Below are 26110 nucleotides of genomic sequence, written 5' to 3' on the forward strand. Positions count from 1 at the left end.
GTTTGTTTGTTTTCCAAAGCAGCCATCACTTTCTGGCATGTCAACAAGTTCATTACCTATTATTATCCATCACCCCCCACCACCACCTCCCCAGGTGTCGGCTCCAGGAGGCAGAGATTTTTGTCTTCTTTTATTCCTGCTGTTTCCCGTACCTAGAACAGGCCCTGCCTTGTAATATCTGCTCAATAAATATTTGCTGAATGAATAAATACATGAATAGCAAAAATTATAGTGAAGCTCATTTTTGCAGTCAATTTGTGTTGTTTGGAACCTATGTAAATGTGCATGAGGAACCTTAAACGTTCTCCTCAACATCAGGCGCTGTGCGTCACTGAGGAACGTCTCTTAGGAATGAGACTCCATTCCCCATGGGTCCACCAGCCCCCAGGACAGGGCTGGCTCGGAGCAGATGCTGAAAACGTTTAACCGGCAAATGTACCGTCAGGCAGATGACCAGGTGGGAGAAGGAAGTCAGTTGGCACGAGCCCCCATTACAGCCTCCCTGCCTCCAGCCCCCTCACCTCTGTGCACCCTTCTTACTCACTGCCCTTCCCTCTCGGTGCACCCCCACTCTAACCTGCTTCCTCTCGGCAGCTAGACGGATCCTCTCAAAGCACAAATTGGATCTTCAATTCTGGGGGGCTCCCTGCTGCCCTCGGAACAGCCTAGATTCCTCTGTAGGGCACCAAGCATGCCCAAGCCCCCATGGAACTTCCATTTTTCTACAACTTTCTTCTCATGTTCACTCCAGTCTCGCCGATTGTTTTTTCTTCAATTCAGTGAGTAAAACAACCTCTCGCCACCAGGGTGAGAGCACATGGCACGTGCTATTCCCTCTGTGTGGAGGACTCTCATGCCTCATCTGATTCCCTTTCCCCAGCGGGTTCTTACTTAACTTCAGATTTCAGCTGATTCCCCTCCTGCAGGAAGCCCTCCCTGATTTCTCCTCCTGAGGTAGATCACGACTACGTATGCATTCCCATAGTTCTCTCTCTGCCCCAGTCTTTCATTCATGCATTAATTCAACACTTATTTGGCCTAAATGGTGCATAATGATCTGGCTCTTTAATATCTCTCTGATCCCACCTTCCCCCTTTTTTCCTCTCACCCTCTGCTCCAGCTACATAAGGCTCCTTGCTATTGCTTGAGCACACCAAGCATGCTCCTGCCCCAGGGCCTCTGCACTTCTTTGGGTATCTTCATGCCAGTTCCTTCACTTCCTGCAGGTCTCTGCTTAACTGCTGCCTCCTCGGAAAGGCTCTGCCGACACCTTCCCCTCCCCATCTGCTGAAGCACTCCTCGTCATTCTCCGTCCATCCCTGTAGCCTGCGTCATTTCTCCACATCATTTGTCCCTACCGGAAATTAGATTATCTCTTTACCTGTTTATTGTCTGTCCCTCTTGCGACTCTGAGGGCAGGGGCCTCCCATGTCTTGTCTGCTGCTGAATTATCAGCATTTTACACAGTACCTGGCCCACAGCAATTCTTGGTAAAGATTTGGTGAGTGAATGAATGTGGCAATCCAGATCAATATGACTCGGCACAAGCCATGGGGGGCTCCGTCCCCCGACACCGTGACACCTCGGGGGTGTCCATCTCGGGCAGCTTTGCAGCCTGAGTCTCAGAGCTAGGAGGAAGCGGAGAACATAGACCTAAAGGAAGAGAAGGGGCCAGCCACGTCCCTCTCCAGGGAGATCGTTCACTTGGAAGTAGGTACAGTGAGTGCAAAGGCCCTATGGCAGGATGACAGTAGGAGACATCAGGAGACAAGGCTGGAGAGTCAGCAGGGCCTTGAATGTCAGGTGAGGGTGTGGACCTCATCCCAACACTTTCATAGTCAAGTATAACGCACAGGGGAAGTAATAAACATCTCTTCAGTGTCTCCTGCCTGTCAGTACCCTACCTCTCACTGTGTTCACTGTGAACCTTTCTAAAGCCTAGGAAGCATTAGACTTCCATTTAATGAAGGAAAATGGACCTACATAGGCTCAGAAACACAGCTATGAGACTCCAAGTTTCTAAGGCTAGGCTCCTCCCATTGCCTTTGACCTTTGCCCCACCCACTCATCCCTGCGATTCCACCTCTTCCCTCCTTTCTGGCTTTGCTCTAATTGGTGACCAAAGGCACATGTCATTCTCCAGGCCAGAAAAACAACTTGACACCCATTCAACGTCTCCCCCGGAACACCCAACACCCATCGCATGTAATATATGCAAAACAGAACTCCCAGGTTCCCCACCCCCAGAGCTGATCCCCCCCAGCTCAGCCAGTGGCACCTCCGTCTCCCAAAGGCTCAGGCCAGGAACCTGAGCGTCATCCCTGACATCTCATCAACCAGCAAATGCTGGCCGCTCTACCTTCAAAATACATCCAGAATCAGCCACTTCTCCCAAGTCCATGATCACCCTGGTCTCACCATCCATCCATCCACTCCTACCTGGGCTATTTCAGCACCTGTCCCTGGTGTCCTGCCTCTGCACGGTCGCTGGGTCCATTCCTTGCGTGGAGCCAGAGAGACCCTGTTAAAAATATAAAGTCAAAGTCACCATGCAATTCTTTACCAGAGCTTCCCGACAGAACTATGACGGACGTGTTCCACATCCGTACCGCCCAATACGTTTCCCACCTGCCACATGGGACTATTGAAATGGGCTCAGTCTAACTGAAGGGCTGAATTTTTAATTTTACTTACTTTAATAGTTGGCAAGGCTGTGGGAAAACAAGCATTCTTGAACACAGCTGTGAGAGTATAAATTAGGATGTGATTCTAATCCCAGTATCCACCTACCTAAGAATGGTTTGTCTCTATCTACCAAAATGACAAGGGCATGTAACAGTTATCACGGCAATCCCACTTCAAGAGTGTGTCCTTCCCATGCAAAAGTGACATTACATTAAAAAAATTTTACAACATCCAAAGACAGGAAACAACCCAAGTGCCTATTCAACAGACAACTAGTTACATGAATTATGTGGCCCAGCCACATAAGGGAATACGATAATGCTGTAAAAAAAAAAAAAAAAAGAAGAAGAAGAAGAAGAAGAAGGAGGAAACAGGACACCTAGAGCAAAAACAAAGAAAAAATCCAGAAACTGGACTTCATCAAAAGCAAAAACAGTTTTGTGCACCAAAGGACACTATCCAAAAAGTGAAAGCACAGCCAACAAAATGAGAAAATAGATTTGCAAATCATGTATCTGGTAAGAGGCTAGCGTCCAGAATGCATGAAGAACTCTTACAACTCAACCACAAAAAGACAAATCATCCCATTTTGAAACAGGCAAAGGTTTGAATAAATGCACTGGGCTGAGCCTTAATTCACTCGGCAAGTGTGAACTGAGCCTCTACCACGTGCCCTATGCTGATCCCGACATGGGGATTCAGCTGTGAACAAAGCAAGTCCGGGCCCTCAGGAACTGGTTTTCTGGTGAATGACACATGTTATGGCCCATGACAAGCGCTGTGAAGACAAAACATGATGATGTCACAGTGACTGGAGGAGGGGGCAACTTTGAGTAGGGAGGGCAAGAGGGGCGCCCCCGAGGAGGCAACATCATCGGTAATTAAGAGTAAATGAAAGGCTGTGGACTCGCTCCTGGGCCTGCGCCTAACGGATATTAAGCGCTCACCAAATCTTATAGTGACGCTTAGGGTCATTCTCCTCAGTTTACTGTCTTCTCCCTCGGGAGAACAAGAGGTCCTGGGGATGGGGCTCGACGTTTCTCCTCCCCGGGACGCTCAACAGCAGCTGGCACACAGTAGGTGTACGCAGGGTCCTCCTGACCTCCGCACGAGGTAGGGCTCGAGAAGCTAGCCCAGTGGGAATGGGCCTCAGCCCAGGAGTACGGTTCAAAGTGTCCACCAAGTGCTGGCTTTCTAGCCCCGGCCCGGCGCCCTCCACTCGCGCTCCCTGCACGCAGGAGGCGCTTGACAGTGCGTGCTGAAGAAACGCCCTTTTCTGGGTCCGGTGGCGCACGGCCTCGACCCATTGCACAGGCCGGCAAACCGAGCGAGAGATGGGCGGTGCCACGGGCGGCATTTCCGTGGGGGCAGGAACCGAGGCCCCCGCCGGGGGCGAACCGCGACGAGCTGGGACGCGCCGCCGCCCCACGCTTCCGTGCCCAGCTGCGCCCAGCTGCGCTCCTGCCCCCGGAGCGCCGCGGTTGGCTGCGGCTCGGTGGCCGCTGATTGGCCATCGCGGCCCCGGCGCGGTCCCCGATTGGCTGTGACGCGCGGCCGGGCGAGGCCCCCGCCGGCGCCGCCGCCGCGCCCGGCGCTGGGCGGTCATTGGGCGGCGTGATCTCGCCGCGGTTCCGCGGCCCTGCCGCCGCCGCCGCCGCTAGCTGAGCGCACCGGGCGGGCCGGGCTAGTGGCCATGGCGGGCGCCGAGGACGGGCCCGGTCAGCAGCCGGAGCTCGATGAGGACGAGGCGGCGTATTGCCGGCGCTGGGGCGCGCAGCACGCCGGGGCCCGCGAACTGGCCGCGCTCTACTCTCCAGGTAGGACCTCCGGGCCCCCCTCCGGGCCTGCAGTCACTAGCCCGGGCTACGGACAGCGATCCCGGGTTCCCTAGATGGGAACCCCAGCCTCAGGCCCCGATGCAGAACTCCAGCCTCTGCTTCTAAACTTGCAAATAGCGCCCCCAAGTCCGGGGACCCCACCCCAGCGCCCCTTCCAAGATCAAGCCACAGCCCCAGCCACGGGGCTTTCTAGATGAACGTACAGTGCCTATATCAAGGAACTGCCACATCAGCTCCCCGGGCCGCATACAGAGCTCCCATCGCACCCCTCGATCCGGATCCTAGCCTCAGAGCACCCGAGGCTGCAAAGAGCGCCCCAAGACTTAGTAAGGACCCCCATCCCAGGACCCTGTCCAAGCCGGACACAGCCCTTCAGCTGCATGCACTGCCCCCGGCCTCCTAAAAGTCACATCCCATTCCACGTTCCCTAGATCCGGAATGCACACGCTAGAGCCCTAGTTGTGCCCCAGCCAGGGCCCCGGGATGCAAACAGTGACCCCCCCCCCCCCCCCCCCAAAATCTGGGCACATCAGCTTCTCTGCTCTAGAACCTCAGCGCATGGGGTCCAGGCTTCCTAGCATCCCCGACGCCGCCCTTCCCCCAAGCTCTGTTCTAGTTATAGCTTCAGTGGCCACAGACCACCCCGCCCCCCCCCCCCCCACCTCCCGCAGAGAGGGGCCTCAGCCCTCGCTGTATTCCAGAATCCCAGGTGGTGAGGGCATGGCAAATCTTCCAGTTTCAGCCCCTCCCCTGCGCAAGCCCCAAGTCCAGCCCTTGCTCCTTTGCCATTGCATATATTAGCCCCCTCCCTTTAGGACTTGGGGCTGGAGCCCTCCCTTTCCCCAAACCAGACCACAGTTTCCAGACCCTTGCCCCCCCATTCAGCCCTCAGACCAAGGTCCCTGGCTCCTTCCTACTGTGCCTGCCACTTAAATGCTCCAGTGAGCACCAGCTCCCCCACCCTTCTCGGACTTCCAGAAGAGCCCCGGGAATCTCACTGCCTGGGCACTCTGTCCCCAGGGGTTAAGGAAGTGCCATCAACTCCAGAGTCAGGTGACTAGGAGCCGCAGGAGGCCCCTCCGCCTGAATGTCGCCATCACACCAAGCTTTGTTTGTCAAACATTCTGACATCTTTCCTTTCGCCAGGGGACAGCCACCACGCACAGCCCTTGCCTGGCGTGGGCATGGGTCGACTACCACCTTTGGCTTTCTACTCTGACTGGCCTGGGTTTGCAGACCGTCTCTGCCATCACTGGCTGTGTGACCTTGGGCCGTTGGCTTTCTTGTTGAGTCCTAGGTCACAGAGGCCTCTCTAGACTTGCAGTTCCATGCTCTGGGAGTGATTTTTTGGAACCTGACTTGGGCACCTGGTCCATGATGCCGCGGTTTCTTTAGCCTGTTCCTAGAGCGCCTAGCCTATGGACTTGAAACCGCCTGCACATCCTGGGACAGACTGGACGTGGCATCCTGGCTGCTTCTTTAGCTGTGTGACCTGGACCAAGCCACTTTCTCTCTCTGAGCCTCAGTTTCCTCACCTCTAAAAAATGGATACAAAGTAAAATTTATCTGTCCCTTGGTGTTTGGGGGAAGACAAAATGAGATCACCCACCTGTTGTTTGGTTTTTTTTTTAAGTTTATTTATTTATTTTGAGAGAGAGAGAACAGGTTGGGGAGAGGGAGAGAGAGAGAAGCCCAGGCAGGCTCTGCACTGTCAGCACAGAGCCCGACGCAGGGCTCAAACTCAGGAACTGTGAGATCATGACCGAGCTGAAGTCAGACGCTCAACCGACTGAGCCACCCAGGCTCCCTGAGATCAAACTTTGAGCAGCACCTGGCTTGCAGTGGGCACTCCCTATTGCTAACCCAGTAGTCTGGCCTTTCCCGTGAGTTTCGGAGTCAGCTGTCTCTCCTCTCTGGCCCTCAGACTCACCACGTGAGAATCGAGGGTAAGGATTTAAAGGCCTCCTCCTTTGGTGTCCAGCTCTCCCCACCTGAGTAAACCCTACCCACTTTCAACCAAATCATACCCCGGCATCCTGAGCTTCCCCAAGGGACTGCCGTTTGGGTCTGATTTCCCCAAATGCCCTTCACCCTCTGAAGAACAGCCCCGGAGGGATCTGAGATTGCAGGCAGCCTCCGGCTGCCCCAAACCTTCAGTCAAGGCCTTCTCCTGACCTGGAGCGGGGAGGAAGCCAGGCAGTGAAGAGCAGAGGAGTGAGAGACTGATCAGACTGGTTTCTCCAAATTTCATAGGCCTCCACCTCCCTGTCCCTTTCCTGCGGGGCTTGGGGGAAGTACCTTGACCTCTCTGGACCTGACTTACAAAATGAGGGACCAGCCTCAACACATAGGGAGCATCTTTGTCCCAGTCCCTGTTCTAGGCCCCAGGGGCAAAGCAATGAACAAGACCGGGAAAAAAAAGGTGGCATTTTACTAAACCCAGTAAATAAGGAAAATAGCCCACTTGCCCAGTGGTGGCAAACATTATGGAGCAAATATAGAGCAGAAAAGGGGGAAGTGAAATATTGGGGGCAATAACATTTCAGAGAGGGGGCAGTTAAGACTTCACTGAGTGAGTAATATTTGAACAGAGACCTGAAGATATTTGAGGAAGGATGGTCCAGATCAGGGACCCAGCAAGTGCAAAGGCCCTGAGGTGGGAGCACGCCTGGAGTGTTTGTGGGACTGCGTGGTAGGAGTCCCATGGGCTGGAGCAAAATGAGCAAGGGGAGTGTAGGAGAAGCTTCTGGGTTCCAGGACTGAATTCTTGAGATTCCTGGGGACAGAAGTGGATTGGTACTGTGACAGTCGGCAGCCATGAGAAGGCAGTTGACATAGCTGACATTCTTGAGCACTGGCTGTGCTGGACATTTTCTTCACATGCTCATTTCACACTTACTACAACTGTCTGGGGCACACCCTCAGTACTAACCCCATTTTTCAGGGGAGGAAACCGAGGACCCCATCACCTCCTCACCGCCCACCCCCTAAAGGTGTTCTTCCTAATGCTTGTCCTGCTTGGGATTAGGCTTGCATTTGCCCCTAGCAGAGGGCCAGGTCAGCAAGCCCGGGGACGGCTTGTGTTTGATTTGCCTGAAGTGCTGTCACTTCAGGGATACCCTGTCCCACTTGAAGACATTTCCGGAGGCTTAGCAAGAGTAGGGACTTGCCCGGAGCCCCATAGCCCGTTAGCAGCAGAACCAGAACACTGGTGGAAGAAGGGGGGTGTTCTAGGTTCTGTGTTCTTTTTTTAAAAATTTTTTTTTTTCAACGTTTTTTATTTATTTTTGGGACAGAGAGAGACAGAGCATGAACGGGGGAGGGGCAGAGAGAGAGGGAGACACAGAATCGGAAACAGGCTCCAGGCTCCGAGCCATCAGCCCAGAGCCTGACGCGGGGCTCGAACTCACGGACCGCGAGATCGTGACCTGGCTGAAGTCGGACGCTTAACCGACTGCGCCACCCAGGCGCCCCAAGGTTCTGTGTTCTTAATCTTCACTGTGGGAGTGAGCCAGCCCCGGGGTGGGTGTGCAGGAGGGGGACCAATGTTCCAGGTCAGTGGAAAGCATGCGTGCGGGGCCGCTGGCAGAGAGAGTGGGCCTAGTGTCCGCGGGGAGCTGTGAGTAGTCTAATCGAGGCGGCATTGGGTGGTGGGAGCAGCGGGGCCCAAGGAGGGAGGCAGCCTCAGCCGTACCCCGTGGCCCCCGAGGGTCTGGCCAGGGAGCTGAGGCCCGGGCCTGCGGATCCCAGGAGCCCCCTGCGCTCTGGGTTTGGGTTTTACGGCAGCAGCCTGCCCTGTGCTGGGATTTGCGAAGGACCTGGTGGGCTCGCAGGCCTCGTGGGCAAGCCCGCAGGTAAGGCAGGTGTCCAGCTTCCCGGCAGGTGCCAGCTGAAACCTGCCTATATGTGTGCCACTTCTCAGGTGCCCCGGGCTCCAGAGGTTGATCCTGAGGGGTCACTGGAGCCAGCTGTTCAAGCCACCCTGGCTAAGTACAGGTGCCTGTGGCCCTGGGGGACACAAGGGTCTCTTAGCTTAGGGTCAGAGGAAAGATTCAGTCCCCCCACGTGGGCCTGACTGAAGCCAGAGACCTGGGGCCCTTTCCCTGGCCAGGCCTGGTCCCTGCCACCCTGGGCTGAGCTTTGTCTCTGTTTTCCTCTGTCTTGTTCTTTTTCTATTTCTTTGTCTCTCCCCTCTGGCCATGTTCTTTCTCTTTTTTTCTCTTTGTCTTCCCATAATCTCTCCGCGACTCTGTTTCTCTCTGTTTCTCATTTCTCTGTGTCTCTGATCCGTCTTCGGTCTCGTCTCTGTCTCTCTGTCCCTCTTCCTCTGCCTCTCTCTGGTCCCTCCCTGCCTTCTATCTCCTGTGCCCCCACCTCCCTGAGGCCAAGGGGCATCAGAAGTGCAGATTATTCAGGGCTTCTCTGACTGAAACTAGAAGAGTCGGGCCCGATGCCAAGCCCGTAGCTGCCGTGGCCTGCCCCCAGGAAAGCAAAGATGGCCGAGGCCTGGCGCCTGGCCTTCCCTGCTCCTCCCAAGCCCTACAGCCACCACACATAGGCCCAATCTCCTCCCCAGGCCAACAAGCACTCACTGCCATAACTCAGCCCAGATCATGGACCCTGGCCAGGCCAGAGGCTGGCTCAGGAAAACAAGGCCCAGCTCTCTGCCAGAGGTGGCCCAAGCTCTTATGTCCTGAGCAGAGCCCTTCTCTCCCTGGGCCTCAGTCTGCCCATCTGTAAAGTGACACCACTTAGACCACCTGACCCTATAGGCCCTGCCAGGCTGACAGTCCATGCTGTGACTTTGGAAAAGTCGTTTCATCACTCAGGCCTAGTTTCTCCCTGTGAAAGACAGGGCAAGTGGTCCCCAGCCCACAGTGTATGGGAAGGGCTGGCTGAGCTCATCCTGACATTGTACCTGGCACATAGTAGGTGCTCAATGAAGACTGCTTTTATGATAGATGTACTTCTTATGAATCAAAGTTGAAGCACTTGGTCTGCGAAGGATCCAGATCCCAGAAGCCAAAGATAGATGGGGTCTAGAAGGGAAAATATTCAGACTTCAGGGACGTTCTCGAAGGCATGGGAAGAGAGCTGGGCTGTCTTTAGAACATCCAAGCTAACATGTCCCGTTGACAAGCTCAGGATCCAAACCCAGCTCCTCATTTTCACCCACTGAGCCTCAGTTTCCTCGTCTGGGAACTGAAATCACATAGTTCCTTCCTGGAAGGACTGAGACTTGAACGAGAGAGAGACTGTCTCAGGCTCAATGCAGGTGACTGCAGGAAGCCACCCAGTGTGAGGCCACAGGGAGGGAAGGAGACTGGGCTGAACCAGGAACCCCTGCCCCATCTGACGACGGTGCCCAGAGCCTTGTGTTCTCAAGGGAAGCAGGAAATTAGGAGTTTTATCTGATTTATTTTTTTAATGTAGCTAGTTTTTTTTTTTTTTTTTTCTTAACTGAGAGCTGAGTATGCTGGAGGGAGCTGCATCCCTGATGTGGGCCACACCCGACCACCCCAGCTGTGCTAGGCCTCAGTGCGTATCAGCCACCGTTACTGTTATTTGATCACGTTGCTGTCCCTGCAGGCTGGGGGTCAGGCAGGTGGGTCGGCATTGAAGAATCATCTTCTCCTTACCCCTTCCACATGCCCCTCCGGACTTCTGCTTCTGAGTCCCAGGCCCTGGCCGCAAACAGGAACCAGAAAGGGGAAGGGCCAGCTGGGCCAGATGACAGTGACCCCAGGTAGGGGCTGCTGGGGCAACAGGGTCATGGGGCCCACGGGGAACAGTCCCTGACGAAGAAGTGGAATGCGAAGGGTTCTGGGCCCGCTTCTGCTTCTGTGTGACTACCACTGGGGTCCTGCCCTCTCTGGACTTGAGTGTCCTCATCTGTACAAGTGGGGGCCAAGAGGATGCAACCCTGGGCGTGTTCCTTCTCCCCTCCGACCCTCGGTCTTTTCACGGGGCAAGGGGAGGGCAGCTGTTCTGATTTTGGCCCAGGGCACAGTGTGCTGTGTGTGGTACATCCTGGGTAAGGCCCTTCTCTCTCTCTGAGGGAGGATGGAATGCCTAACAGGAGCAATGGAATAGCTGATATTTCCTTCTAAGGTGCTTTGGTGACGAGCACCCAGAGACAAAGTCTGGCAGTTGTCCCCTAAGATGACGTATAGGAATTTGTTTATTTCACGGGCATTTATTGAGTGCCAACTGTGTGCCAGGGCCCTGGTGAGCAAGCCAGACATGGCCCTGGGCCTCCTGAATTCACATGCGGGTAGGGGAAGAGGGACGTCATTCGGGCAGTGACAGCCCCTCAGGATGGGCCCCGTGTTGGAGGAGTCCGAGAGTCAGAGGAAGCATCATGGATAGCCTCCTGGAGGTGGAGGTTCCGGGTTGAGATCTGCAGGAGCATTGCCAGAGTCGCTCCAGGTGAGGAGAGCAGACACAGGAGGAAGCCTCTCTATCTGCCATGGCCCCCTTCAGTTGTTGACCACTCACAGGGGCCTGCCTGGCCATAGGATCCGAGTCTGTAACTGACTAGCTTTGCGGCCTCTGCTACTTCTCGGGGCCACTCTGACCCTCAGATCTCTCATCTGCAAAACGGCATCACCTCAGCAGGTACCTGGCATATAGCAACTGCTCGGTAGATGTTAAACACTAATGATAAGAAAATTATTGTCGTTAAGGAGCTTCCATGCCCTTGGGACCAGCTGCCTGGGAAAATAATATCCCCAGGGGACCTGCAACACATTCTGTGTCACCCACGCGATGTTTTCGTTTCCTTTTATTCATTTATTTTTTACTTTAATTTACAATTACAAGAAAAGATTTTTGGTGGAGGAGCACATTCACGAATATTAAATTCCGAGAGGAATAAGTGGAAGCCAGTCTTGACTAGACAGTTTCTTTCTTTTCTTTTCACACATAAATGGCTGCTTTTTTGCGCTTACCAGTAGGCCCTGGACATCTTCCCTGTCCACAGACAGACAGCCGCCCAGACTTATTTTCTGGCTGCAGAGATGCCGTAGACCAAGTTCATTTGGCTGATCCCTCCGGTGTTGGACTGTTCAGACACCTCAGACGGAGCTGCAGTGAGTGAATCAGCTTGTCTGAGCTCACATGCCTTTTAAAAACACGCGGCAGGAAGTTTAAAAAGAGTTCGCACACCGCTTCTGATTCCTGGCTTCCCTTGGGTGTTAGAAAGTTCAGGCGTCCTGGGCCCACACTCCCACCTGGCAGTGGTCAGGCCGTTACCCCCCATGCCCACACTTGACAAAGGATCCATGGGCAGCCAGTATCCCACGGCCCCCACCCAGCCCACCTTACTGCTCCGCGTCACCTGCCTGGTGGCTGGAGGGCTTGGGAGCACCTCCTCTTTCCTGTGTTGTGCTCCCAGACCCCCTGCTCCTGGCAGGAGCCCTGCACGTGGTAACCAAGGCCCATTTCTCCTAAATTCCTGACTCATTGGAGCCTTGCTGGATGAAGGTTGCGCAGGATCTGATCCTCTGGGATTAAAGACTCCACTTCCCAATGATTACCTATAAAAGGGGATAGGTGATGCCATGATGTCAGTTTGAAAAAGCTCATTAAAGCTCCCTCTGGGGCCTCCGGGGAGCGCCCACCAGGGCCCGGAGATGAGTTCTGGTCCTGTCTGCCGAAGAATCGGCCCTTCAAGGCAGGCTTCACGGGCCTGTACCTTGGGCAGACTCTCCCCCTACTCTGGCCTTCAGTGACATCGTCTGTGAAATGGGTGGGCGTTCTTCGTGGCAGTCCCTAAGTTCAGCCTGTGGTTAGCACTGTAGACTCCCTGAGCTCTGAAGAGCTCCTACGGGGTTCAGCTCTGCCTGGCTTTGGTCCTCGATCCCTCGGCCTCCCCCACCCGCCCCACACTCACCTCTGGCCTCCTCTCCCTGCAGGCAAGCGCTTCCAGGAGTGGTGCTGCGTGGTCTTGTGCTTCAGCCTCATTGCCCACAACTTGGTCCACCTTCTGCTGCTGGCCCGCTGGGAGCACACGCCCCTCGTCATGCTGGGTGTCAGTGAGTACCGATTGCCCCGCCGCCGGCCTCAGTTTCCCCAGGAGTCAGGGACCCACTCTGATGGCAGCTCGCATACATGTGTAATCGTGTGTGGCTGTGTGTGCTTGGGTGTGCACGTGCACTGTTGGACACACTCGTACCTCAGGGCCTTTGCACATGCTGTTCCTCTGCCTGGAACTCTCTTCCTTCAGACACCTACCTGGTTCACTTCCTCATCCAGGTCTCACAGGTCACCTCCTCGGGGAGGCTCTCCCTGATTATCCCTCAAAAGTAACAGCCCTGCCATACACCGTCACCTCAGCATACTGTGTTGTCCAGTACATTTGTTTGTTTAGTATCTGTCTCCCTTCACTCAAATCTCGCTCCCTGAAAGTAGCGATTCTTGTGTGCTCACTGTTGGGTCCCCAGCCCCAAGTGCGAGGCCTGGCACATGGTAGGTACTTGATAAATATTTATGGCATCAGGAGATGAATGAATGGGCAGGCTGTAACTTATAGCACATGCTGAGTGTTTCCCATTGGTCAGTCCTCCCCCATCCACAGCCTGGGAGGTGGATGCTACACTTGTTGTCATTTTCCAGATGAGCAAACTGAGGCTCAGAGAAGGGCCCGTCCAGCATCACACCTCAAGCCAGAAGCACAATAGAGCTCTCCATTCACCGTCTCCACTCCCAGGTCCTGAGGTGACTCCCTTCCTTCCTGCCTGCGCACCGGCCTCCCCTCTGCCCTTGAACTCAGGCGCTCATCCCCTCCCCTGCTCCGGGCTCCCAGGCTGAGGGGGGCGGCTGTGCCCTTGGTCTGTCCGCCCAGCCCTCCCTGCGTGTTCAGCTCCCACAATCTCATTAAAAGCACTCTGGCCGCCTAAGCCAATAGTGCTCAGGCTGGCTAATTGGGCCATCTGGGTCTGCGTTGGGGTGGGCACGTGGCGGGGGCGGGCCAGCTGGGGGAGAGGGAGTTAACCCCTCCGGTGCTGGGGAGCCTGGGCCCCGCCTCAGGAGCCACACCCGCCCCCCCTTACCCAGGGGTGAGAAGGACCGTGCACCTGCAGCCTCTCTGCCTCAGAGCCCTACATTCAGGGGCAGGAATGTGGCCAGCGTGAGCCCTGATGCCCCCTCTGGGGGTGGCTGCATGCAGGCGCTGGGTTCAAGTCCCAGCTCTACGGCCTTGTGGCTGTGTTGCCTCGGGGCTAGGGTTGTTGCATCTCCGAGCCTTGTTTCCACACCTGTAAGTCGAGGCTGCCTGTGGCACCTGCCTCCTCGGGCTGCTGTGAGGGCCTCACACAGGTGTGTAGCTGCTGAGAGGCCAGCGACTGAGCAGAGGTGGGAAGGAGACCCCACCCGACATAACCACTCGCGAGGGCTCAGACCACCGTGGTCTCTTTAGCAATGGATTCTTTCCCAAGTGTCCACTATGCACCAAGCTGCACGTGGAGTACTTTCAACTCTTGGTGTCGAGCCAGTGCGGAGGTTGGGACCGCCGTCCCCTGAGAGGCCGGGCACTTGCCGGCTGGCCCAGCAGAGTCCGGCATCACACATCCAGACGTGCCCAGCTCTAGAGCCACAGACTCCCCCAGCAGGGCCCGTAGGGCCTCCGGTTAGCACTGGGAGGAGAGTGTGTCTGAGCCCACGTCTGTGTTGTGTGAGGCAGAAGGATGGGTGTCCCAGGCCGTCGCCACCTTCCTTCCCTGGTTGGGATCAGAGCCTCCAGGCCCTGGCTCGGGAGCGCTCCGGCCGTCCGGTCACCGAATGTGACACCAGCTCCCCCATCCCACGCCTTGGCCTCTGAGCTGATGAGAATAGACCATCTCCTGATAGTGGTGTTTGCACAGTCCCTAATTGATTTAAGTAGCCACCCTGATTTGTGTGTTAACATGCAGGAGGCGAGGCACCGTGCCAGTCTGCGGAGCCTGCCTCTAGCCCAGCACTATCTCTCCAGAAGCCTGGTGCCCCTGGCAGGCCCTGGAAACCAGGGAAGGCGGAAACATGAAAAGGTGCCCAGTTGATAAACACAGACAGATGATGCAATGCTGGGAAGCAAAACCGAGATAAGAGAATAGCCAGGGAAGAGTTGAGAGGTCAGGGAAGGCCTTTCTGGAAAAATGACATCCGCACGCAGACCTGAAGGAGGTGAGGGAGGAGGCCAGGCAGATATCTTGGGGAGGGGCGGCAGGGAACAGCAGGTGCAAAGTCCCAGAGGCTGGGATGCGCCCAGGGAACAGGCGGGAGGCCAGCGTGGCTGGGGAAAATTGATCAAAGGAAAGGTAGTTGCTGGCTGCTGAGAGAGGCAGGGTGCAGGTTGCGCAGTGCCTTGGTCTGGACTTGGGGTTTAATTCTACAGGCCGTGCGGAGCCGCTGGGGAGTGTCCCGTAGGGAGCTGACATCAGCTGGGGCTGCAGGCGGGATGGATGGGGGCGGGGATGCTGGCCCACACCCGGTGAGGGCAGCGGCGGTGGTGCAGGATCCTCAAGTTCTCAGTGAGCTGTGCGAGGCGAGCGGCCAGAGCATCCTGTCACGCTGGCCGTGAGTGGTGACCCACGGGCTTTGATGGAAGGGATGGGCTTCCATCGGCAGAGGCCCGAAGAGGCGGCTTGAGACGAGATGCTCGAGCCGCCTGCCTGAGAGCCAGGGCAAGGTGCCGAGCAGGAAGTTGGAAACCCGAGTCTGGAGTCCAGGAAGGCGGCTACAGGTAGAAATCTGGGAGACCTCGCAGTAGAAGAGGTGTGTGAAGCCCAGAGGCCGGCAGAGAGCCCCCAGGGCTTCCATGCCGGGGGGGAGGAGGAAGAGCCAGCCGGGGCGGCCAGAGGGGCTGCAGAGGCCGGGAGGGGAGAGTGTCTCCAGAAGACTTGAGGCTCAACTGAGAGCAGCCGCTGAGCAGTGCCAGCAGGACGGGGCAGCGAGGGGACCGCCGGATCTGGCCACATGGAGGTCGTTAGTGACCTTGACAGGGACAGCGTTGTCGTGAATGAAAGAGCGAACAAACGAACGGCCCTGGGAGCCTTGAGCTGTTAGCGGCACCCGGGGAAAATGGAGGAAAAGTGTGGGCGCCCACGAGTTGGCCCTTGAGGAGCTGAGTAAGAGTTTTCCGGCAGACAGAGCGGGGAGGGCGTTCCGGGCAAGGGAGCCCGGGGAGTGCAAAGACTGGTGATGAGGTCGGAGGGCCCACGGCCTCAGGTCAGGTGAGGAGTCTGTGCTGAACGATGGTAGAGGCGGGATTTCAGCAGTCCACCCTCGCGGTCCACCCTCGCGGTCTCCACACCAGGCCTTGAGGTGGGCAGCAGCTAAGAAGCCACAGCTGGGTAACCTGTGGCGAGGCGAAGGCCCCAAGGGACCCAAGGACTATCCCAAGGTCACCCGGTGAGTCAGGGTAGCCTGGGGTGACTCATCGTCTGTCCTGTACCTGTGGTACCATGGGGTGCTAACCAGGCCAAAGCTGCCCTCACGATGAGCCAGCTCTAGCCACTGCCCCCTGCGCCAGGACAGAGAAGCTCTGTGTGCTTGCCTCTCCTGTCTCCACTAAAGCTCCCTGAGGCAGCAGGCCTGGAGGCCCAGAGTCACTGCTCTAGAAACCCCCACTCGCAGAGGCCTGGGGGTCACAGAGCCCAAGGAGCAAGTTGTTTCTTCTCGCCAAGAAATCGTTCCTGACATCTGTCCAAAGCACACATCCCTCCCTGCTCTGCAGCCTGAAAAGGCCAGGTCATTTGACAGATGGTAAGACTGAGGCCTGGAGAGGGTGGTAACACCTAAACTACTAACTATAGCTACATTTGGGAGCGCCTACCATGTCCCAGGGACTCACTTGACACGTATTAGCCCAGGTTATTAATCGATTGTACTTAAGTAAAGTTAAGTGCTATCATTAATGTTCCCATTTCCCAGACCTGGATGTGAACACAGCATCATTGTGAATGGCCCTCACAGTAGTCCCTGGCCGCCGGTCAGCAGCCCGGACTGCCCTTACCCTCTGAGTCTCATTCCTCCTCTGGCCTCTCCTCTGGAGAGTCGGGATGTGTTGGGGCCCAAAACTATGGACGTGAAATAAGATGATGCAGTTTTTCAGAAATAGACTTTATTTACTAGAACAAAAAAGAGTATAGAGAGTTCCCGTAGGCTCCATGCACCCAGTTCCCCCTGTTGTTAACATCTTGTATTTTACATTAGTGTCATACATTTGTTACAATCAACATACCAATATGGATACATTATTACAAATTAAAGACCATGGTTTATTCAGATTTCCTTAGTTTCTACCTAATGTCCTTCTCCTGTGCCAGGGTCCTTTCGAGGATACCACTCACGTTAGTTATCGGGTTCCTTTAGGCTCCCTGTGGCTATGACAGTGTCTCAGACTTTCCTTGTTTTGGGGGACCTTGACAGTTTTGAGGAGCCCTGATATTTCTTTTAAAAAAATTTTTTTTAAGGTTTATTTTTGAGAGAGAGACAGAAAGACAGAGTGCGAGCAGGGGAGGGGCAGAGAGAGAGGGAGACAGAATCCGAAGCAGGCTCCAGGCTCCGAGCTGTCAGCACAGAGCCCGATGTGGGGCTCGAACTCACGAACCGCAAGATCATGACCTGAGCCGAAGTCGGACGCTCAGCCGACGGAGCCCCCCAGGCGCCCTGAGCCCTGATGTTTCACAGGATGCCTCGCTACAGGAATTTGTCTCATGCTTTTGTTAAACCACGTTGTATGTTTCTGGGAGGAGGAGCTGAGAGGCAAAGCACCATTTCCATCACATAGCCAGGGCATGTACTTGACCTTGACCACCTGGCCCGCCGGGTGTCAGGTTTCCCCACTCTGAAGTTACTCTCCTCCCGCTTCCCCACCGTATCCTCCCTGGAAGAAAGTCCCTGGGCACAGCCCGTATTTAAGGTATGAAGAGTTGTATATTCCAATAATGCATGTCTAACACCTTTGACATAGTGCCTGGCGTAAAGGATGCACCCCATAAATGTTAACCACTGTCACAAACATTGTTTTTCTAATATTGTTTTTATTATTATCATTCTTTTCATCTGTAAGGATTAAATGCTTAGGATGATTAAGGAGATAAGATGTGTAACCGGCTTAGAACTGGCCTTGGTACAGTTTAGGGATTAAAAGAGATAAAACATTTAAGGGGCTGGCACAGGGCCTGGTACCTATAAGTGCTCAGTAAATGTTGAGTAAAAATAAATAAATAAATAGCTGGCGTTTTTATGAAGAAATGATGGCATATGTCCGCCTCCAGGTTTGGGTATGAATGTCCACAGCAGCTTGACTCCTAACAGCTTTATACTGATTAACTCAGGGAATATTTACTGAACCCCTAATAAGTGCCAGGGACTGGGAAGGAGACGGGAAATAGGAAACGCTGGAAGATGGGGGTGGTTATAATGTCAAACACTCAACGGATGTTTGAACAAAGACCGGGAGGGAGTGAAGGAGGGAATTGTGCTATACCCTGGGAAAGAATGTTCCAGGCGGAGGGAACAGTAAATGCAGAGAGAGACCCAGAGGCGTGTGAGGGTATGCAAGGGAAAGGGCGTCAGTAAGCCAGTAGGGTTGAGATGCAGCGAGCAGGGAGAGTGATGGGGGCAGCACTGGGATGTTACCTCGCCCAAGCAGTCAGCCACTCTGCCTCAGTTTCCCTGTGTGCAGGAGTGGTTGTGCATCCAGCTGTGTTAGATTGGGACCTCAAGGCAGGTTAAGAGCCCAGCTCTGCCACTTGCCCTCTTTGTGACCTTGGTCCAGTTAAACTTCTGTTCTCCAGGACTCTGTTTCCACCCCTGCAAAGGGGGAATGAGGAGGGTACCAGCTTCAGCTGGATTGTGAGAATCCACTGAGATCAAACACGTAAAGCGCTTGTCTGGCACTGAAGGTGCTCAATAAATGGCAGCCACTGTTTTTTGTAATCGTCATTCCCATCTATCTAAAGGAAACTGGGGCACAGAGAGGTTGAGTATCATGCCCAACGTCACACAGCTAGTGAGAGACAGCTGGGATTTCCTGATCTAACAGCTCTTAACCCCTATGTTATACCGAACCTTCAAGCAAGTGGATGGTGTTGGGGTCTTTGCAGGAACCGAGTCCAGTTCTGAACACATTGAGAACAAGGAAAAGGCTGCCAGAGGCCAAATTACCACATTTATTGTGATACAAGCTAGGTTGGGGGGGAAGGCATGGCTACTGCCTGCACCTGAGGGGATTCTGACGACAGACCCCAAAAGCACATTTCCATCTATTCACTGGCAGCACTGGAGCAGAGTGGGCCTCCCTCTGTGGAGTGATTGGGGCTCAGAGAGAAGGGCCCAGTCAGCTCCTGATAGGGAAAAGTCGAGCTGATCTGTGCCTGCCCCCTTGATTCCCTCCAGACTCCGCAAACAAATGAGTCCCCACATATCCCTAGGCAGAGCAAGTAAAGGGACAGGAGTGCTCTACCTGAGACTCCATTCACAGGGAGGAAAACATCCCAAGTAGAGAAGAGATACCACCCCCCGTAACGAGTGAGTGAGCAAGCAAGCAAGTGAATGAATGCGGGACTCCCTGATTTGGGGCAAAGGGTGGGCAGGACTGTCGCCTGCCTGGTCCCCTGCCTCACCCACCTCTTGTCCACAGTTGCAGGCGCTCTCATTGCTGACTTCTTGTCTGGCTTGGTGCACTGGGGAGCTGACACTTGGGGCTCCGTGGAGCTGCCCATCGTGGGGAAGGTGAGTACCTTGACCCAGCCCGTCTCCTGCAGAAGCAGGTTGGGCTGTCTGATGCGGGGTGAGCCCCCTTCCTCTCCGAGCTTCCCGTTTCCCTGTTTGAAAGGCAGAAACCATCATTCCAGCCTGACCCCCTGCGTCTCCTCGAGGACCAGAACAGACTAGAAATCCTGGGATTTCTGGAATTTTCTGGAAGCAAAAGCATCAAGCATGGGATAGAGAGCTTTGAACCCCTTGAATTTGGGGACCACGGCTCATTCTCCTTTGCCAGCCCTGTTGCACCTCACCATTGGTTCTAGTTGAACTTTTACCTTGTGCCACACTGTTTGGGTTATCCGATACAAACAGCCTTAACCAAACAAAGGTACTGGTTCGCGTACCCGAAAATTTCAAGAGGAGAGCCAAGTGAAAGCGTGGCTGGGTCCAGTAGGATAGACAGACCATGCTCTCATGACTCCGTCTCTCTCTGTGTCTGTCCCTGCTTTCCTCTCTGTTGGCTTCCCTGTCACATAGGCTTTCCCTTCATCCTTCCAGCTCGGCCCCCTCAGTGGAAAGAGAACTCTCCTTTCCCACGGTTGCAGCCAAAGTCCCATAGCACGCTCCCATTGGCCCAGCGCAGGTCACGTGCCCATCCCTGTCACTGTGGCGAGCAAGCCGGGATGCTCTGATTGGCCAGGCCAGGGTCACGTGCTCACCTTTAGGTTCTGCCCCATCGGAACAGTATGTACCAACAGAAGAGGAAGAGGGGAGGCTGTTACCAGAAAGAGGGGCTTGGACACTGGGAAGAAATAGAGGGGTCTGCCTGCCACTGTGAGGGGTGTCCTCAACTGTATTAGAGTGGGGAAGAAGGGTGGAGGTGGTCTCCAACTCCCCTCACACCCCTGCTGGGGAGACTGAGGCCCAGAGTGGGGCGGTACCGTGCCGCGGTCCCCACCTAGTCATTTTGACTGCCTTCTGTTAGAGCAGCTTAGAGCAGGACCCTGAAGGTTGGGGGGGCTCTGTAGCAGTATGATGGGGGAGCGTTCTGGCATCCTGAAGGCAAGGAGGTAAACCCGAGTCCAGCATGCGCAGCAAGTGGTGGAGAGAGGCCGGCCACCACAGGCTGACCGGTCGGACGTACCCCCTCTCCCACCCTCACCTCCACCCCAGGCTTTTATCCGACCCTTCCGCGAGCATCACATCGACCCCACAGCCATCACGCGACACGACTTCATCGAGACCAACGGGGACAACTGCCTGGTGACACTGCTGCCTCTGCTGAACATGGCCTACCAGTTCCGCACCCAGAGCCCGGGTGAGTGTGCCTGCCAGCTGCCAGGGGGCTGTGGGGACACGGTCCCCTCACTACCTTAAAAAACTTTTAGTTATCATCCTGTAAAATTGGCACATTTGACATAAAAATCTGTGCTTCCAGCTTCTCTTGAACAATCCAGTCCGGCCATCCTGGGCCCTTGTTCCCCTCTGGCTTCACTGGGAGGGAGCTGAGCTGCGGCCGCCCCCTTTACACAGTCCCCACTCCTCCCTGCTGTCCTACACCTGGACCGGCTTGCTCACCTGCATTACCTGCCTGGCCCCCAGGGCTTCTGGCTTGGTTGCCCTGGCTGAGTAGGGCCAACACGGGCAGTGAACTCAGGAAGTTCTGAGCTCTGATCTTTGCCCTATTTTAAGGAGGGAACCTGTCCCAAAGCAAGTCATTTCACCTGTCAGAGCCTCAGTTACATCATCTGCCAGGTGGGCAGAAGGCGGGGGAAGGGAGGTTGAATACTCCCGCCAGGCCGCGTCTTGTCCTAACAACTTGATACGTCGCTGGTCCTTGGAGCAGCCCCTTGGCGGGTAGAGGTGTGGGTGTCTGTGGTGTGGTGCCATGGTGCCCGCTCAGATCCTCCCCACGTGTGCACCCATCCCCCAGTTGCCACGAGCGGCGGCTGCTAACGGCTCCCAGCTGTCCCTTTTGGGAACCGCCAGGGCGGGTCCTACGTCTCCCCTTGGGATAAACCTAAAGCCAAACGTAAAGGGACAGGAAAAGCCGACAGACCAGCCCTCTCACTTCTGGGTGGGACCAACTCTGTGGAGCCATTAACCCTCCAGAGCTGCCCCCAGGATCAGGCTGAGACAAGACTCCCCCAAACCCATCATTGTTTAGCTCACCCCCTGCTTTCCCCACTCCCTCAGATGATTTTCCGAACAGAAGATACCCTCCCCCCCCCCCCCCCCCCCCGGTGAACCCTTGTCTCAGGCTCTGCCTTTGGGAACCTGGACAAAGACTTATTGCCGTGTTAGTGACGATGAAGTTGAGACTCAAAGAGGCAGAATCGCTGGCCCAAGCTCATGTAGCCAAGAAATGTCAGAGCACGGACCTGAACCCAGCTCTGCCTGACTCCGGAGCCCACACCCGTAACTATTTCTTGTGCTTCCTGCACGATCTGCCCACTGAGCAGAAGAGAAGCCTGAGGCCCAGAGGGGAGTCTGAACTTGCCTGAGACCATGGGGGAGGGTGGAAGGAGGCCAGGGAGCTGCCCAGGGGCGAGGAGCCAGGGCCAGGCTGGTGGTGGCCCTGCCCCCGTGACAGCCTCGACACCCTGTCGCCCCCCCCCGCAGAAGCGCTGGAGCAGCTGTACCCCTGGGAGTGCTTCGTCTTCTGCCTGACCATCTTCGGCACGTTCACCAACCAGATCCACAAGTGGTCGCACACGTACTTCGGGCTGCCACGCTGGGTCACCCTCCTGCAGGACTGGCACGTGATCCTGCCACGCAAACACCATCGCATCCACCACGTCTCACCCCACGAGACCTACTTCTGCATCACCACAGGTGCGGCTCCAGGGTGGCGTGGAAGAGGCTGCCCTGCCCCCACCCCAGCTCTGCCTCTATCCTCAGGGTTAGGAGGGCAGAGGTCACAGGAGGAGGTCATATCATCCTTGCCCTGCAGGAACATGCTCTTACATTCATGTGCCACGCGTAGGTGCTGAGGACGCAGCAGCACGAGAGAGACCGCCTCCCCCACTCCCACCTCCTAGAGTCGTGATTTCAACCATCCATCCATCCAGCAGATATTTGTTGAGCACCTACTATGTGCCAAGCGCCGTCCTCGGCTGAGGCTCCAACACTGAAACAAACAGGCAAAAATCCCTGCCTCTATGGTATTCACATTCTAGTAGGGGACATTCCATTTAACCATGCTAACTGCTGGTAGGTGAGGAGAAGGAAATGGGGGACTTTACCCTTTAAATAAGGTGGTCAGTGCACCGAGGAGACAGTTGAGCTGAGGGAGAAAATAACGCAGATCTGGAGGAAGAACAGAGGGTGTGAAGTCCCCGAAGGAGGAACACACAGGCCTGCTTGGTTTGAGGAACAGCGAGGAGGTCAGTGTGGCTGGAGCAAAGGGCACTGGGGGCAGGGGGCAGGGGAGATGACAAATGCCCAGTCGTGAGGCGTGCCCTGGCGAAAGCGAAGCAGGGTGAAGGGCAGAGAAGGAGTAGGGAGGCCGGAGTGTAGGCGGTCAGAAATCTGGAAGAAGAAAAAAAAAGCGTGGGAGGGCCCTGCAGCTAAATAATGACAGAACAGTTCAGGCAAAGGGAGTAGGAAGTACAAAGACCCTGAGGCGGGAACACGCCTGGTGAGACCAAGGAACAGGAAGGAAACCCACCTGCCACCAGTAGTTACAGGACCAGTACCAAAGAAGTGAGGTGAGTTGAGCAGGTTTTCTGGGGTCAGCTGGCATCTTTCAAGATTAAGGGTGTCTGAGGTGCTGTCAGCACCTTGATGACAAGTCAGGCTACAGCTTACGATCAGCTTTCCACTCTTCCGTGTGAATCTTTAGGAAGCAAGCCTCCCTGGATGTGCTTTGTTCTCACGCGCAGCGTGGGGCTGCAGCCGCCACCGTACATAGGACTGTCACGGGGCCAGGGCGTGAAGGGCGCTATGGCAGATGTGAAGTGCTTGGCACATAATAAGTACTCGATAAGTCACGGCTACTAGTCTCTGCGGGGAGAGCGGTGCGTTGTCTTTCTGGAGACAGAACTGAGAACCACAGAAAATATTCTTCGTACATCTTAAGGTCATGTTCTTTGAGAGCAGGTGGAGGGGGTGGAATTGAGGCTGATCGGGCCTGGTTTGGCCACTCGCTAACGGGGAGACTCCTCTCTGAGCCCGTCTTCTCATGTGGAAAATGGGAGTATCTACGATTTGGGTAGGAGGCTATCATACAGATGAAATAAGATGGGAAGTAATATTTACTGAACATCTTTGTGCCAGTCACCATCCCAGACACTCAGGATCAACAGAGGGAGAACAGAGTTCTGCTCTTTGGAGCAGATGCTGTGGTTGGGAGTTGGGGAGAAAAACCAACACAAAACAGGGAAGTGGCCACAGGTTATCATAAAGGATATAAAGAAACAGAAGAGGGTGATGTGGTCAAGGAAGGCTTCCTGGAAGAAGTGGCAGTGCAGCCCAGTGATAAGAAATGCTGCCACTGTGCCTGGCATATAGTAAGCACTCGGTAAGAAAGTGAACGAATGAGGGGACAAAGGCATGTCTGAGCAGCCCTAAGCCCACTGGTGGGAGGTCCCCATCCCCTTGGTCAGCCCTTGTCCCTCTACAGACTCACTCCCTGTTGCTCCTGCCCCAGGCAAAGCCAACTTTGCTCCGTCTCCTCAACTGCTGCTCTCCCACTCAACGCCCTGGTGCCCTGTTTGCCCCCTGCAGGCTGGCTCAACTACCCTCTGGAGAAGATAGGCTTCTGGAGACGCCTAGAAGACCTCATCCAGGGCCTGACCGGCGAGAAGCCTCGGGCCGATGACATGAAATGGGCCCAGAAGATCAAATAACTACTCCGAGCCTGCCACCTTGTTGCCAACCCTCCCTAGCCCCCTAAACCGAAGCCATCTGCCAAATTCCAGCCTCCTCGTGCTGGCCCCTCCAGATGGAGAGGACGCCTCCTGGGCTGGGCCCGGGCACCCCCAGCCCACCCCTCGTGACACAGAATACTTGAGCCACTGATTTTTCATTTCCTTTTTTTCATTTTCTCTCCTTGGCCCCTCCCCAGCCACCTGAGCTGCTGTCTCCAAGCCTGACTCTGCAGAAAAAGGAGCCCCGCCCTGCCAGCTCTTCCGTGGGTAGAGGAGAAGCTCACCCACTCCCTGCGCTCCTACAGCACCCCCACCCCCACCCCACTGGGCAGCCCTTCAGCGTGGCTGGCGTTGGGGCCACTGAGTCGTCTTATCTGTCTCTCGTTTGTCCCCAGTGGTCTAGGAGCCCCCAGGCACACCTAAGCGTCCCCGGAGCATTTGCCCTGCCATGGCCCTGTGAACTGACCCCGAAGACCTGGGTGGGGGGACAGCCCCAGGCACCACCTTCAGCCTAGCCTGTCCACCCAAGAATGGCAAAGTGAGCAAGGGTCTGAGGGCAGCAGGCCAGAAGAGGCAGGAATCCCCTGCCCAAGTCTGGAACCCCTTCTCCCCTGCCCGTCCCCCACCTGCCCATGTGATTCCAGCCAGAGCTGATACTTCTAATCAGAGGATGTCTTCACAGAGTGCAGCCCCTGCAATGGGTCTTGGTCATTTGGAAGGGGACACGGTGTCCCCTCTGGCTAGGGGAATGTCAGAGAAGGAAGAATTGGGCTGTTTTGTTTTGGTTTTTTTTTTTTTTTTTTTTTAAAGGTGCTTGCTTGTTTAATGTAAATAATAGAAAGCCTTAATATCTTTTCTGTAACACGGAGTAATATTTTAATGTCACGTTTTGGATGTACATAATATATTTATAACAAAGCAGCAAGAGTCTACTTAACCTCGGCTGCCTCGTATTTCCTGGTTGGCTGGTGGGGGGGTGGTTAAGGATCCTGGAGAGTAAGACCCCACCTCTACCCCATTCCCAGCTCCCTTCCCCCAACCTTGGGCTCAGAATGGGAGTTTTTTCACCGGACACAGTGAATTAATGTTGCCATGTGCTCCAAACACGTTTGGAGGGGACCCATGATTGGGTGAGGAATGGCCTTGCAGGAAGTCATGATGATCGAGTAATGAAGGCTGATCCCTATTAGTGAATTCCTTCAGCAAATGTTATTGGCCTGGTGTGTGCCAGGCTCTGACCTGGACACTGGGACACAGCACTGAACAAACAGACAAGGACTTGCCCTGGTGGAGTTGACCTCCTGAGAGACAATAAACATAAATAAATGCATATGTACATTCAGATGGTGATTTGTAAAGAAAATCAAACAATACTGAATCACATTGGAAAAGCAGGGTGGGGCTGCTTCGGCAGCATTGGTCAGGGAGGGTCTGAGGAAGTGACATCTGACCTGAGACCTGTAGGAGACTGAGCCAACTAGGGGAAGCGGTGGCAGACTGGACAGAAAGTGCAAAGGCCCCGAGGCAGGAACAAGTTTGAGGTTTTTAGGAAACAGTGGGACTGGACTGGAGTGAACAAGGGGAAAGTGGAAGATATGGTTGGAAAAATCAGGACTTGTTATATGGAGCCTCACAAGCTGAGGAAGTTGGGAGACACTGGACGTTTTAGATAAATATCTTGTTCAGTTACTCATTGAACAAGTAATTACAAGGCACCTCCCATGTGCTAGGCACTGAGATTCAGTAGTGAACATTACAGTCAATATGTAGCCTGAGCTTCATAGTTTCTGCAATATTAGCAAAAAAAAGATGTTAGGGACACAGAAATTGTAAAATACTCTTCAGAGTGGTCACAGATAAAGCTTTTTTTTTAATGTTTATTTATGAGAGAGAGAGCACGTGTAGGAGAGGGGCAGAGAGAGAGACAGAGACACAGAATCTGAAGCAGGCTCCAGGCTGCGAGCCGTCGAGCACAGCACAGCTCGAAACCCCGCCATGAGATCATGACCTGAGCCGAAGTTGGAC

The 26110-nt window shown here is 54.9% G+C and overlaps 1 protein-coding gene across 3 annotated transcripts; it reads left to right on the forward strand.

Moving 5' to 3' along the window:
* Positions 1-4293: 4293 nt before the first annotated feature.
* Positions 4294-25427, forward strand: PEDS1 (plasmanylethanolamine desaturase 1). Of its 3 annotated transcripts, XM_030309409.1 has the most exons (7): positions 4294-4502; positions 11477-11614; positions 12440-12559; positions 19150-19241; positions 20388-20532; positions 21837-22049; positions 23943-25427. In XM_030309409.1, the coding sequence occupies exons 1-7, from the start codon at positions 4379-4381 to the stop codon at positions 24062-24064; spliced, it is 954 nt and encodes a 317-aa protein (XP_030165269.1). In that variant the 5' UTR covers positions 4294-4378; the 3' UTR covers positions 24065-25427. The 3 variants fall into 3 exon arrangements, with proteins under 3 accessions (XP_030165269.1, XP_030165270.1, XP_030165271.1); XM_030309410.1 differs by lacking the exon at positions 11477-11614 and having other exon boundaries at positions 4295-4502; XM_030309411.1 differs by lacking the exons at positions 11477-11614; positions 12440-12559 and having other exon boundaries at positions 4296-4502.
* The last annotated feature ends 683 nt before the right edge of the window (positions 25428-26110 follow it).

The sequence above is a fragment of the Lynx canadensis genome, chromosome A3 (genome assembly GCF_007474595.2).
Source record: "Lynx canadensis isolate LIC74 chromosome A3, mLynCan4.pri.v2, whole genome shotgun sequence".
Taxonomy (NCBI): domain Eukaryota; kingdom Metazoa; phylum Chordata; class Mammalia; order Carnivora; family Felidae; genus Lynx; species Lynx canadensis.

Coding starts and splice junctions, on each gene's coding strand:
- PEDS1 (XM_030309409.1), top strand. CDS start 4,379: ATGGCGGGCGCCGAGGACGGGCCCGGTCAGCAGCCGGAGCTCGATGAG. Junction 11,615..12,439: donor ACACCTCAGACGGAGCTGCA/GTGAGTGAATCA, acceptor CTCTCCCTGCAG/GCAAGCGCTTCCAGGAGTGG. Junction 20,533..21,836: donor GTTCCGCACCCAGAGCCCGG/GTGAGTGTGCCT, acceptor CCCCCCCCGCAG/AAGCGCTGGAGCAGCTGTAC.